The 13,966-nt window shown below is 53.4% G+C and overlaps 1 protein-coding gene across 10 annotated transcripts in view; it reads right to left on the bottom strand.

Annotated features, from left to right (window-relative positions):
• Positions 1-13,966, bottom strand: part of RPH3AL (rabphilin 3A like (without C2 domains)) — a 182,688-nt gene that overhangs the window by 92,914 nt on the left and 75,808 nt on the right. For all 10 annotated transcript variants that reach the window (XM_030922716.1, XM_030922719.1, XM_010373476.2 and 7 more), the window contains exons 2-4: positions 7,928-8,040; positions 2,899-3,042; positions 1,161-1,290 (exon numbers count right to left, since the gene is read on the bottom strand). In XM_030922716.1, the coding sequence (XP_030778576.1) occupies positions 1,161-1,290; positions 2,899-3,042; positions 7,928-8,004 (351 nt within the window). In that variant the 5' untranslated portion in view covers positions 8,005-8,040. The remainder of the gene's footprint in view (positions 1-1,160; positions 1,291-2,898; positions 3,043-7,927; positions 8,041-13,966) is intronic.

Genomic DNA, 13,966 nt, shown 5'->3' with positions numbered 1-13,966 from the left:
AGCAGGCATAAGAATCCAGAAGGGGTTTATGCCAGGAAAAAAAATAGCCTCCATGTAACTGTAAAACTGAGATGTTAACTCATCTTGAGGATTAGAAGGCACATTATTCTCTCAGCAATAAGAAAAAGGCAAGTCGAAACTCCAGGAAAAACTAAAAGTTATATTTAAAAAGTCCTAGATTCGGCCGGGCGCGGTGGCTCAAGCCTGCAATCCCAGCACTTTGGGAGGCCGAGACGGGCGGATCACGAGGTCAGGAGATCGAGACCATCCTGGCTAACACGGTGAAACTCCGTCTCTAGTGAAAAATACAAAAACCTAGCCGGGCGAGGTGGCGGGCGCCTGTAGTCCCAGCTACTCGGGAGGCTGAGGCAGGAGAATGGCGTGAACCTGGGAGGCGGAGCTTGCAGTGAGCTGAGATCCGGCCACTGCACTCCAGCCCGGGCGACAGAGCGAGACTCCGTCAAAAAAAAAAAAAAAAAGTCCTAGATTCAATATGAAACAATTTAATATGTGGCATGATTCAGTATAAGGAGAAAATCAGTTTGATCTCCCTGCAAAGATCGTTCTTCTTTGAGTAACCAGGGATCAAGAGCAGCAGGTCAATAGAACAGGAAGTGTCATCCTAGCATACTGTTTGGCCTTGAGGAAAAGAGGATGTATCTAATAACAACTGAAAACATATTTTTCTTGTTGACTTAATATATCCTGGAGATAACATTAATTGAGTGCCTGTGTGCCAGGCAAGGTTTTAAGAGTTTTGCATTTAGGAATATTTAATCCTCTTAGCATGGTGAGGGGCATGGCATCATGACCGTATTTTACAGATGAGGAACATCAGGTGTGAGACATTAAACAAGTTTTCTGAGTCTTAGCAGAAGAGCTAGATCCTCCCTGATGTCTAACACCAGCTCTGGGACTCGCGGCTTGGGCGTGAATCTAGCAGGAGGGCTGGAAGGTACATCCACGCGACGAGACCCAGAGCTGGCCCTAGACGTCAGGCCATTTGGTTTTTAAGTCTTAGTCCTTCTTGCCAAGAGGCAGAGGATACCACACGCTCAGCGCAGACACACACACTCCTGGGAGCCAGGATGAAAGCCACAGAGCACCGGGGCTGGTCCAGGCTGGGAGGCCGGAACGGCAGGGCCAGAGCAGGGCCTTACCTTCCTGCAGTCTTTGCAGAACACGGACGAGCTGCCCAGGAAGCCCAGCACTTCCCCACAGAGCAGGCACTGGGACAGGCCGTTCCCCAGCACGTTCCGCCTCATGGTCTCCAGCCGCTCCACCAGCCGCCTGCAGCACAGGACACAGAGTCAGAGGGAACGTGCTTCCCACCTGGGCGCAGCAGCCACCAAGGCCCCAAACCGTCTCGTGCCACGTGTGCTGTCCCCTCACCCGGGAGGTTGTTCCTTGCACATCCCCTGACTAACTGTGAATCCTTCCTTCACTCACCAACTATTCATTGAGTACCTGAGTCATCAGACACTGGGAATATCGTAGCAAACACGCGAGAGACAGGCATGGTCCCTGCTCTCATGGAACTTACCTTCAATAAGGAACAAAATTCATAAGCAAGAAAACAAGCAAACTGATTTCAGATAGGGAGATGAAATGGAAATAGTCGGGGGAGGGAGAGGGACTGCAGGGAGGGCAAGAGAGATTGAGGGGAGGGAGGGCGAGGGAGATCCAGGGGCAAGAGGGCGAGGGAGACTGAGGGGAGGGAGACTGAGGGGAGGGAGACTGAGGCAAGGGAGGGCGAGAGAGATTGAGGGTGGGGGGGTGAGGAAGAGTGAGGGGGGTGTGAAGAAGACTGAGGGCAGGGAAGGTGAGGGAGATTGAGGGGAGGGAGATTGAGGGGAGAGAGGGCAAGGGAGACTGAGGGACAGTGGCATGTTCCATGGGGACCAGCGATGGCTCTCGGAGAACAGGCAGACTCACAGCTGAAGAACGAGCCATGCCATCTGGCCTGTTTTTCCCACTGTAAAGACAGGAAGGCCGGACACGGGGGCTCACGCCTGAAATCCCAGCCCTTTGGGAGGCTGAGGCAGGCGGATGGCTTGAGCCCAGGAGTTCAAGACCAGCCTGGGTAACATAGTGAGACTCCGTCTCTACAAAAACAAAAGCTGGGTGTGGTGGTGCCCTGGTGCCCACCCACGGTTCTAGCTACTTAAGGCTGAGGTTGGGGGATCGCTTGAGCCCAGGAAGTTGAGGCTGCAGCGATCCGTGATCGTACCCCTGCACTCCAATCTACACGACAGAGTGAGACCCTGTCTCAAAAAAAAAAAAAAAAAAAAAAAAAGGAAGAAAAAAGAAAGAAAAAGACAAGAAAAGATGAAAGATACGTAGGAGGCCAGCAGAATGAAATCAGTTCCTGCCCAGTGCGTTTGTGTCTTCCTACTTGTGCTTTTCTGTGTTTTTCAGATTTTCTAGGAAATACGAATTTCTTTTGTAATTACACGATGAAAACGCTAGAAGACTGAGCTGTGGTGGGCGCTGGAGTCGGAGGCCAGGAGAGGCTCGTAGAGCCAGCCGGGAGCGGCTCCTGCGGGAGCTTTCAAGGGCAACCCACGGCTCAGCCTCCACCTGAACCCTCCCTTGGCTGAACCACAGCTGACCCGCAGGTGCCCAGAGTCGAACAGCCCCTGGGGCGCTTCACCACGCTCATTCGCACCCACAGCAGGGCACACACCTCAGCTGCTAGCGCCGTCTGACAGAGGCCTATCCTGAGGCCTCAGCAGGCTGAGTTACACTCCGGGGTGTTCAGGCAGAGCCAGTGACCTCCTGACCCCTCCCAGAGGTGAAATGCAGCACCAGGACCCAGAGTGCTGGCCTTCCAGTCCCCTGTGCTTGCACCAAAGCCCTTGCTGTCCTCCCACTGAGCTGGCTCCGACCCCGCCTCACCCAATTCTCTGCTGCTCCAGGACGTCCAGCCGCTCGGCCCTCTGGATGACCTGCAGGATGGCCTCCACCTCCGCCGGGCTGAGGTGCTGGTTCCTTCTCTGCTTCTCCGTCTGGTAGGTGTGCACAGACCAGCCTGTCTGCAGCCTCGAGAGGGAATAACACAGACCGCATTGAGGCCTCCCCGGTGCAAACTCCTGCAGCCCCTACCGCATCCACCAAGCCCTCCTGAGAACAGTCAGTGGACAGCCCAGGTGCTATGTGCCGGGGGCGAGGAGTGCGGGCATCAGAGACGGGGCAGACACAGGCTCCAAGCACCAGCCCTGCCATCCGCCAGCTCCTGGGCCTTGGCAAAGAGGGCAGCACCATCTTAACCTGGGAGGCAGAAACACAGAATATGGCCCTCAGGTACGCAGAGAAGGCCAACGTCACGGCACATGAGGGTCAAGGGAGGAGCATGAGACATTACCAAGAGAAGAAAAAAGGAGCTCCCAGCTCCGTAAGGAAGTGAGACGGAGTTTACCAGGGGACAGGAAAGGAATGTAATTACGGTAAAGACACAGCTGTTGATACGAACACCCTGAAAACTGGCAGCTTCAAGGCAGGAGGGGAAAGCGAGTTTCACCAGAGGCGCTACGGTGAGGGCAGGCAATGGCGAGGCAGGGCTGGGAGTGGGTCCGGAGGCTGAGCTGTCTGCTCCACCGGGCTGCAGGGGTGGTGCCTCCTGAGGCTGTAACTGGGGCGGGGGAAGGACTCAAACTCCTTTTATTTTTCTGGACAGGGAGAGAGTGGCAGCAGCAGATCAAACCGCAGAGCCCCTGCCCTGGGTGGGCGCCAGCTCCCCTGAGACATTCCGTGCCTGTGACATTGCTGTGTGCAGAGATGAATGAGACGGGAAAAAACACTGCACCCTGAAGAACTGCAATATGGTGGGGGAGGCAGATGCCAAATCAATGACACAGAGACCTATTTAACGAACAGGTGTAAGGCGTTTTCATTCAACGCATTATAAAGCACCGGCTGGGACGCCTGGCCTCTTAGGCGCAGGGACATGCTGCTTGGTGGGACACGCAGGTGGCGGCAGGAAGTGGATAAACAAGAGAATTACCAAGCAGGAAGGGGATGGGGCTCTGGAAAGGCTTTCTTTCTTTAGGGGAGTGTCAGAAGGCAAGAGTGCTGGAGGCAGGACCTAGGGCAGCAGGCTGAGGGAGGCGGACCCTTTCCTGGGGTCTCCCTGACACAGGATGGGCCCCGGTGGTCTCACGTCTTGCCTGGTCCCGACTGTTGCAGCGAGGTGGGTCCAGACCCTCCATCACCCCGAGAGGCAGGCCTGGACCCTCACAGTCATCCCACAAGGCAGGCCCAGACCCTCAGAGTTGCCCTGGAAGGCCCCGAGCCTCAGCCACCCCGCGGGGCAGGCCTCCCCGTTTCTCAGAGGAGATGGGGTGTGGCAGGTAGCTGGCTAGCAGGAATCCGGGGTTGGCCGCCTCCACCGCTGACTCAAGGTCTGAGCCCTGACCTGCAGAGTTCACACCCAGCAGCTGCTGACAGTCCTGCCTGGGAGCATTTCGGCCTCCCCCAGGGCCTCCTCTGCACCCAGGTTCCTGCCTCCATCTGCTCCGCCTCCTGGCCCCAGCCATCCACGTCCTCTCATCCGACCTGCTGCTCCAGGCCCTGACTCCCGCCTATAGCCACAGTGCCACTGAGCGTGCTGCCTACCCCCCTCGCAATGCCCCCTCCACACGACCGGAGGAGAAGGAGGCCAACTTGAGGGCAGCTGACATCGATGGGCAGCAACCTCCAGAAAGAACCCGCCCCGCACGTTCCCCACACGGCGCCCTCGTCTCTCGGCTCACCTGGCCTCACCAGTTACTCCCTCGTGTTCTAGGCTGCGTGCAGTCCCCAGGCCTTTGCTCATGCTGCACCCTTCACCTGGAGCACCTGTCTCTCTCCCTAAACTCTCTGTCCACTTCTCACTCCTATTCTATCTGTCTATCTATCTGTCTATCTATGTGTCTATCTATCTATCCATCTATCTATCGATCTGTGTATCATCTATCTGTCTGTCATCTATCTGTCTATCTATCTACTTCTCCATCTATCTGTCTATCATCCATCTGTCTATCATCTATCTATCTATCTATCTATCTATCTATCTATCTATCTATCTATCTATATTGAGACAGAGCTTCAGTCTGTCCCCCAGGCTGGAGTGCAATGGCACAATCTCAGCTCACTGCAACCTCCACCTCCCGGGTACAAGAGATTCTCCTGCCTCAGCCTCCCAAGTAGCTGGGATTACCGGCATTCACCACCATGCCTGGCTAATTTTTGTATTTAGGAGACAGGATTTCACCATGTTGGTCAGGCTGGTCTTGAGAACTCCTGGCTTCAAGTGATCCACCCGCCTCAGCCTCCCAAAGTCCTGGGATTACAGGCGTGAGCCACCGTGCCCAGCCTATTCTTTTTTTTTTTTTTTTTTTTTTTTTTTTTTTTTGAGACGGAGTCTCACTCTGTCGCTGGGGCTGGAGTGCAGTTGCCGGATCTCAGCTCACTGCAAGCTCCGCCTCCCGGGTTCACGCCATTCTCCTGCCTCAGCCTCCCGAGTAGCTGGGACTACAGGTGCCCGCCACCTCGCCCGGCTAGTTTTTTGTATTTTTTAGTAGAGACGGGGTTTCACAGTGTTAGCCAGGATGGTCTCGATCTCCTGACCTCGTGATCCGCCCGTCTCGGCCTCCCAAAGTGCTGGGATTACAGGCTTGAGCCACCGCGCCCGGCCATGCCCAGCCTATTCTTTTTAAAGACTTCTTTACACATGACCTTCACCTGGAGGCTTTTCCTTGATACCCTCCAAACCAGGTAAAGAATCTACTCTCAGAGTTCCTGGAAGGCCTGGGTCTATGTCCTTCATTGGGCTGACACATTATTAGGAGACAACATGAAACCCCCCATCTACCCTCCAGAACGTGAGTCTCTGGAGGACCAGGCCCTAGCCCAGCCCCTGCCTCTCTCTCCATCTTCCTTCCACACTGTCCACCCTTCACACTGTGCACTTGCAACACACTGACCTGCGGCCAGGGCTCCACTTGCCCCTGTTCCTTCTACCTCGGGGCCTTTGCACACGCTGTTTCCGCTGCCTGGAAGTGCGTCCCTCCTGCTGCCATCTAACATTGCCCCATCTTCTGGGTCTCAGTGGAGGCCGCACACTCTCAGGGAAGCCCCTCTCCTGATCTCCAGAGTAGGCTACACCTTCTCCCACGTCCCCACTGCCTGTTGTCACCATCAAAGCAACTTACCTAACTGTTCAAATGATGCCCGCCTCTGCCCCCCTGTGCTTTAAGACCAGGGACCGTGTTGGTCCTGTTCACTGCTGTGCAGTCAGTGCCTAAGCCCCGAGCTGCAGCCCAGATGTCCCTGAGGGTCCCACGGGGCACAGCTCCCGGCTCTGCGGGTGGGAATTAGTATGTCTCTCCTTTCCAAAGACTGTGCCAGGCATGAGAAGGCAGCACCCCGGGGGAGGGGATAAAAGCATTCTCTCTTCTAAAGGTGCTACAGCAGCTTTGGGCTGCTGCTGAGCGAGAGACACGGTCAGGGAGAGCCGAAGGGAAGCCTGGAGGGTCAAGAGTCCTGCTGGGCCGTGTCTAGAGCACAGTGGCAGAGCTCTCCTCGGAAACTCCTGCCCTGCCTGGGAGGACACTTCATCCGCCCGGCATCTGAGGACAGAGAGGAAGACGGACCGACCTCGCCCACTGTGGTGAGCACGAAGGAGCTGAGCCCTCCCAGCGGAGGAGAGAAGCTAACTGTGGCGCAGGACTCCCCTCTTCTCGGGCGTTTCAAATCAGTTCTTCTCGTCCCCTTTGATGTTTCAGTTCTGTCCCCTGCGGGTTCGTAACATCTAATTGCAAAGTGTTTGAATTTGGTCCCATTTGGGACATGCTGGCTCCCGTGATCGGCATGGGTTGAAGGACGAAGGGGACCCATCTGGACTTAGCAGACATCAGAGACCCCCAGCCCCTCGGAGGGACAGGGAGGGCTGGAAGGCAGCCGAGGCACCTGAGACCCCCATCTGCAGCCACAGTGGACAGTCAGAGGAGATGGCCTCACCTACCCAGAGGTGAGAGCTCACTAGGCTGAGGGATCAGGAAAACCAGGGCCGGGCGCGGTGGCTCATGTCTGTAACCCCAGCATTTTGGGAGACCAAGGTGGGTGGATCACTTGAGGTCAGGAGTTCGAAACCAGCCTGGCCAACATAGCGAAACCCCATCTCTACCAAAAATACAAAAATTAGCTCATCGTGGTGGCGGGCACCTGCAATCCCAGCTACTCGGGAGGCAGGAGAATCGTTTGAACCCGGGAGGCAGAAGCTGCAGTGAGCTCAGATCGCGCCACTGCACTCCAGCCTGGGTGACGCAGCGAGACTCAGTGTGAAAAAAAAAAAAAAAGGAAAGCCAGGACCCCCAAGGGAAGAAACTGGAAGTGAGGAACCAGTGAGATTCTCAGGAGAGCGCGGAGAAGGCCCTGGGACAGCTCTGGGCTGGTCGCACTTCAGCCTGAGGGGCAGCATTCGACAGACCTTTGTTCCCCTGTCTCACAGTGCCAAGCATTCGGCAATGACTGGGCATCCAGGGATCAAAGGCTCCCTGTCTTAAGGGACCTGCAGTCCTACGGCTCAGTGACAAGAGAGAAGGCACGTGAGGTGGGGTGGGTCCCTGCGGCCTTTTGTGATAGAAAGGACACAGGCTTAGGAGTCGGCTGGACCCAGGTGTGGGTGGCAGCCCTGCCACCCACAAGTTAAGTGACGTGGGCAAGGAGCTCAGCCTCACTTTTCTCATCTGGGAAATGGGGATAAATTCTGCACGGTAGTTGAATGAGTGAATGGCTGTGTCCAGGGCCTGGAGTGTGGTGTGCATCCGACAGGCGCTTCTCTCCAAACACTTCCTTCTGGGCTCCTGGGAATGAATCTTGCTAAACACAGGAGAAGAGCAGGGAGGCAGCAGGAAGCGAAGGCCTGGGGGGCCCCAGAGGTACTCACTTGGCTCGAAGGGCAAGCTGCCGGTCATTGGGGCAAACCCACTGGTCATTCCCGCTGCCAAAGATGGTGTCGGCCATGGCTCGGAGCACCCGGGTGGGGGTGGGGAGTCACATCTGAGACGAAGGAGGGAAGAAGAAAGAGTGCATCATTGGCTGGGGTACAGATGGCAGACAGGGTCTCTATGCACTCAGCCCCTCACCCCACCTCCATGCGCTGTCCCCACGGATGCCTGGAAGCTCAGTGTGGGAACCGTCTCTCCAGCAAAACATTGTCCCTCAAGACTCCTCTTCAGAAGGCTCATGATTCTGGGAGGGTGACCAGGTGGATCACGTGGCCGAGTGCCAAGAGTGAACATAACTGGCATCAAAGGGTTCGAGCCAGAAAGGAGAGGGCAGGCACACCCTTAGCAGTTTTCAACTCAGCCCGGGAGGCCGTCTGTTCCCTGCCCCCTCCCAGTACAGCAGGGGCCAAACTGAGCACGTCACCCAGCAGGAGGCGCTGGGCTGGGGGGTGATGGCCAGAGTACAGCAGGGGCTGACCTGAGCACGTCACCCAGCAGGAGGGGCTGGGCTGGGGGGTGATGGCCAGACAGGCTGAAACCCTACACCTCTCCCAAGCCTGGGGACCTGGCTCTCCTTCCCAAGAGATTCACACCAGTGGTCACAATGCCCTCAAGGGGAGGCAAGAGGGCAGGGGGTGGCAGCTACAGCCAGGATCGCCACCCGGCACCATGCCAAGGGGTGCCACCCATAGACACTGCCATGAACATGGCATCTGGGGATCCCGCAGGGAGGCGACCCTGCTCCAGGACCCCCGATGGGTCACCTGTGCACCGTCTAGTGTAGCCGGCTTTCTCCTTGCCGCCAAGGACAGGATTATCTTTGGTGATCATTGTGAGGATGCCACGCGTGCATTCTGAAGGGAGAGTGGGATGAGGCTGCGGGTATCTCAACCCCAGAGCAAGAATGAAGGGCTCTCCTGAGTCATCCACACTCGCCTGGTCTAATTCCAGCTAGGCCAGTGGTTCTCAAACCCAGGACCCCTTTACACTCTTAAAAAATATCCAGGTTTGAAATCCGTTTGGCACTTCCTCAAAATGTCAAATACAGATTTACCATACGACCCAGAAACTCTGCTCCTGGTTACAGACCCAAGACATGTCCTCGCCAAAACCTGTACACAAATGTTCTTCGCAGTATTATTCATAACAGCCAAAAAGTAGTAACAACCAAAATATCCACCAACCGATGAATGAGGAAAATGTGCTGTTTCCATACAATGGATTATTATTTGGCCATAAAAAGGAATGAAGTGCTGACACCAGCTAAATCATGGATGAAACTTTAAAACATCCTAAGTAAGAAAAGTCAGTCATAAAAGACCACGTACTGTATGATTTTATTTATATGATGTGTCCAGAATAAGCGAATCCGAGATGGAAGGTGACTAGTGGTTATCAGGGGCCGCAGGTAAAGGGGAACAGACTCCCAGTGGGTTCAGGACTTCTTCTTGGGGTGATAAAAATGTTCCGGAATTAGACAGTGGTGACGGTTACACAACTTTGTGAATATACTAAAACCACGGAATTACATCCTTTAACAGTGTGAATTTTATGGTATATGAATTACAACTTCAGCACCAATACAGACCATGAAAAAAATGAACTATAACTCATTCATAGGCTGGACATGGTGTCTCATACCTGTAATTCCAACACTTTGGGAGGCTGAAGTGGGCAGGTCACTTGAGCCCAGGAGTTTGAGATCAGCCTGGGCAACATGGTGAAACCCTGTCTCAACCAAAAGAACAAAAATTAGCTGGGCGTGGTGCATGCCTGTGGTCCCACCTACTTTAGAAGCTGGGCGGGAGATCGTCTGAGCCCAGGAGGTCGAGGCTGCAGGGAGCCATGACTGCGCCACTGCACTCCAGCCTGGGTGACACAGCAAGACTCTCTCTCTCAAAAAAAAAAACAACAAAATGCTATAAAAAATTCTTGAGGTCGGATGTGGTGGCTCAGGCCCGTAATCCCAGCAATTTGGGAGGCCAAGGCAGGAGGATTGCTTGAGGTCAGGAGATCAAGATCAGCCTGGCCAATGTGGTGAAACCCTGTCTCTACTAAAAATACAAAAAAAATTAGCCAGGTGTGATGGCACATGCCTGTAATCCCAGCTACTCAGGAGGCTGAGGCAGGAGAATTGCTTGAACCTGGGAGGTAGAGGTTGCAGTGAGCCAAAATTGTGCCATTGCACTCCAGCCTGGGCAACAAGAGCGAGACTCCATCTCCAAAAAAAAAAAAAAAAGACATTATTAAGGAATCCAAAATACATGGGCTATGACCACTGCTAGCTACCAGAAAATAAAACTGAGAAAATCTTTAAAATTTTGTTAATTCATTAAAAATAATAAACCCATTACAAGAAAAAAACAACCCCATCAAAAAGTGGGCAAAGGATATGAACAGACACTTCTCAAAAGAAGACAATTATGCAGCCAACAGACACATGAAAAAATGCACATCATCACTCGCCATCAGAGAAATGCAAATCAAAACGACAATGAGATACCATCTCACACCAGTTAGAACGGCAATCATTAAGAAGTCAGGAAACAACAGGTGCTGGAGAGGATGTGGAGAAATAGGAACACTTTTACACTGTTGGTGGGACTGTCAACTAGTTCAACCATTTTAGAAAACAGTGTGGCAATTCCTCAAGGATCTAGAACTAGAAATACCATTTGACCCAGCCATCCCATTACTGGGGATATACCCAAAGGATTATAAGTCATGCTGCTATAAAGACACATGCACACGTATGTTTATTGCGGCACTATTCACAATAGCAAAGACTTGGAACCAACCCAAATGTCCATCAGTGACAGACTGCATTAAGAAAATGTGGCACATATACACCAAGGCATACTATGCAGCCATAGAAAAGGACGAGTTCGTGTCATTTGTAGGGACACGGATGCAGCTGGAAACCATCATTCTCAGCAAACTATCGCAAGGACAGAAAACCAAATTCCGCATGTTCTCACTCATAGGTGGGAATTGAACAATGAGATCATTTGGACACAGGAAGGGGAACATCACACACCAGGTCCTATTGTGGGGAGGGGTGGGGGGAGGGATAGCATTAGGAGAAATACCTCATGTAAATGACAAGTTAATGGGTGCAGCACACCAACATGGCACACGGATACATCTGTAACAAACCTGCACATTGTGTACATGTACCCTAGAACTTAAAGTATAATAATAATAAAAAAACCTTTAGACGTTCACATGATTTAATATTTTATGAAAAACTACACTTAAAAAGCAATTAGACAAATACATTGTTTTACATTTTTACAACTGTTTTTAATGTTTGGCTTCACAAAAAAACAGCTGGACATTCATATCTGATTCTTCACTCACGCATTTGTGACAGGTGGTTTCGCTGAGTCCGTGAAGGACATCCAGACCCTCACAAATGTGTATGATGGCTGAAAAGAGGAGGACTGTTTTTTACCTTCCAGAAATTGTAAATATTTTTCTTTGATATTGCACCCAAACTCCACAAATGGTAGTTTCTTAAAGATTAGTTTCAACGCGGCATCTGAAACCACATCAATGAACTTCTCCTTTTTTGTACATTTGTGAGAGGATAAAACCCGGTCCCATTACTCTTCTTACGAAAACACTTCTGACCCTGTGGATCTCCGGAACGGAGTTGGGGGACCCCCAGAGAGGCCTGGGCCCAGTTTGGAGAACTGCTTTTCTAGGCCAGGGCCACCCATTTCCCTGATGACACGCCGACTGCCACCACCTGACCACACGGCTCCAGGCCACGACCTCAACCACACTGGTCCCTCTACCCTGTGGACACGTCCAGGCACCTGCTCTTCCAGATCAGACCTGACCCTCCCCAGTGGGCTGCCTTGGCAAAGAGACCTGGGCAGCCTCAGACCCCAAATAGCCAAATGTGGAAACCCCATGGCCAGGCCCAGATCACCTGGGACCCCCCAGATGTAGGCTCCATCTTCTCCCAGATGAGGCTAATGGACAAGCCAGGAAACACAGGATCAAAAGTGACACAGTCCTCAAACAACTTTAAACAAGCACCCCATCCCAGCCTTTAGAGCACTACGGTTTGCTTTGCTTTGTTTTTTAAAAACTTCAGTTATCTTGTACTTTGCAGTTACACCGCCCCACAAGGGTGTGGAAAGCATTACTCTGTTCACAATAAACATTTAAATACACTACAGGCTGAACGTGGTGGCTCACGCCTGGAATCCCAGCACTTTGGGAGGCCGAGGTGGGCAGGTCACCTGAGCTCAGGAGTTTGAGACCAGCCTGGGCAACATGGAGAAACCCCATCTCCACTAAAAATAAAAAAATCGGCCAGGCGTGGTGGTGTGCACCTGTAATCCCAGTTATTCAGGAGGCTGAGGCAGGAGAATCGCTTGAACCTGGAAGGTGGAGGTTGCAGTGAGCTGAGATAGCGCCATTGCACTCCAGCCTGGGCAACAGAGCGAGACTCCATCTCAAAAAAAAAAAAAAAAAAAAAAAAAGAGAGAGATCTGTGAAAATTGGCTTTTATGTAAACTTACTAGAAGTCCAGGAATAAGTCAACTGTCTTCCCGAGCCTCAGTTTCCTCATCGGTACCTATCAGAGCTGTCGGACAAACAGAGCGACCACCTCGGGTAATTTCAACGCCGGATTCTGACCCTGCTGAGTTACATGAAGGAGGCGAGGGAGGCTGCTGGCTGCTCCCACGTGGGAGGTGGGAACTGAGCGCCTCCCCAGCCCAGTCCACAGGACAGAGAAGGCGGCCACAAGAACTGTATCCTCCATGTCCCCACCCTTCTCACTGCTGTAGCTTCAGGGCAAAGGAACCACAGAGCCAAATGCTGCAGAGGTCAAGGGAGACGGAAGGATGTCGCCTCCAGGGCTGGGGCCACGGGCAGTGGCAGGGCAGGTTCATCGTCGATGGCAAGTCTGTGGCTGACCACGCTCACGGGGTGGCCCCGAGCAAAGGTCAGACATGAGAACCCAGGAGAATTCAGGCCCCGGCTCTGGGACGGCTGTGCACCCCCACCCTGGCCGTGGCTGGCACCTCAGAAGGCACAGCTGTCCTTCACTCGTACAGAGAAACCTCGGGACAGACGGTGCGAGGAAGGGCAACTCGAGGAGGCACATTTTAGGAAACTGCCCACACAGCCAGCTTCGATTCTCCAAACCTCTTCAGCCTGCACTGGCTGCCAGCTCCCTGACTCGGCACGGAGGGCCTCACCAGCCAATCCCCATGCCCGGCACCCGGCACCCCCTTCACCAGTGAGTAAACTGTGCTCACCACCACCCAGCACTCACCTCCTGGGCTCGGATGGATGGCAAAGAGTCTGACCCTTCTCTCTTAAGAGCAGTGCCTTATGCGTTAAACAGGGACTGTGCCCTGGTACTGATATACAGCCATTTGTCCTGAACAAAAATTAAACTGATGAGGGAACAAAATAGGGCCTTATAGAAGGTGAGTGGAAAAGCAGGGAGGGCAAACCCCCAAATTCAGGAGGGAGGATGGAATTGGCCAGGGGAGGAGGGGCAAGAGGTTTTGTGGACAGGGCTGGTGGAGCTCTGGGGAGAGAAGAGGCAGGAGGTTTTGTGGACAGGGCTGGTGGAGCTCTGAGGGGAGAAGAGGCAGGAGGTTTTGTGGACAGGGCTGGTGGAGCTCTGGCCACTTCCTCAGTAAACTAGAGAGACGTGATCCCCAGGGCCAGGTCTGTCTCTGAGGTACTCCCGGCTGGGACAGGTAAGAGGCTGGAGAAGGGGTGTGTGTGTGCGCGCGCACACATGTCTGTGCATGTGTGTGTGCAGGTGTGTGTGTGTGTGCAAGCTGCATGTGCGTGTGCAAGGTATGTGCGCGTGTGCATGTGTGTTGCATGTGTGCACCTGTGTGTGCGTGTGTGCAGGGTGTGTGTGTGCGTGTAGGGGGTGTGCGTGTGTGTAGGTGTGTGTGCACGCGCGTGCATGTGTGTGTGTGTGTTCAGACCGTGTG

Source organism: Rhinopithecus roxellana, chromosome 19, assembly GCF_007565055.1.
Source record: "Rhinopithecus roxellana isolate Shanxi Qingling chromosome 19, ASM756505v1, whole genome shotgun sequence".
NCBI lineage: Eukaryota > Metazoa > Chordata > Mammalia > Primates > Cercopithecidae > Rhinopithecus > Rhinopithecus roxellana.
This window is presented reverse-complemented; position numbering and strand designations above follow the sequence as displayed.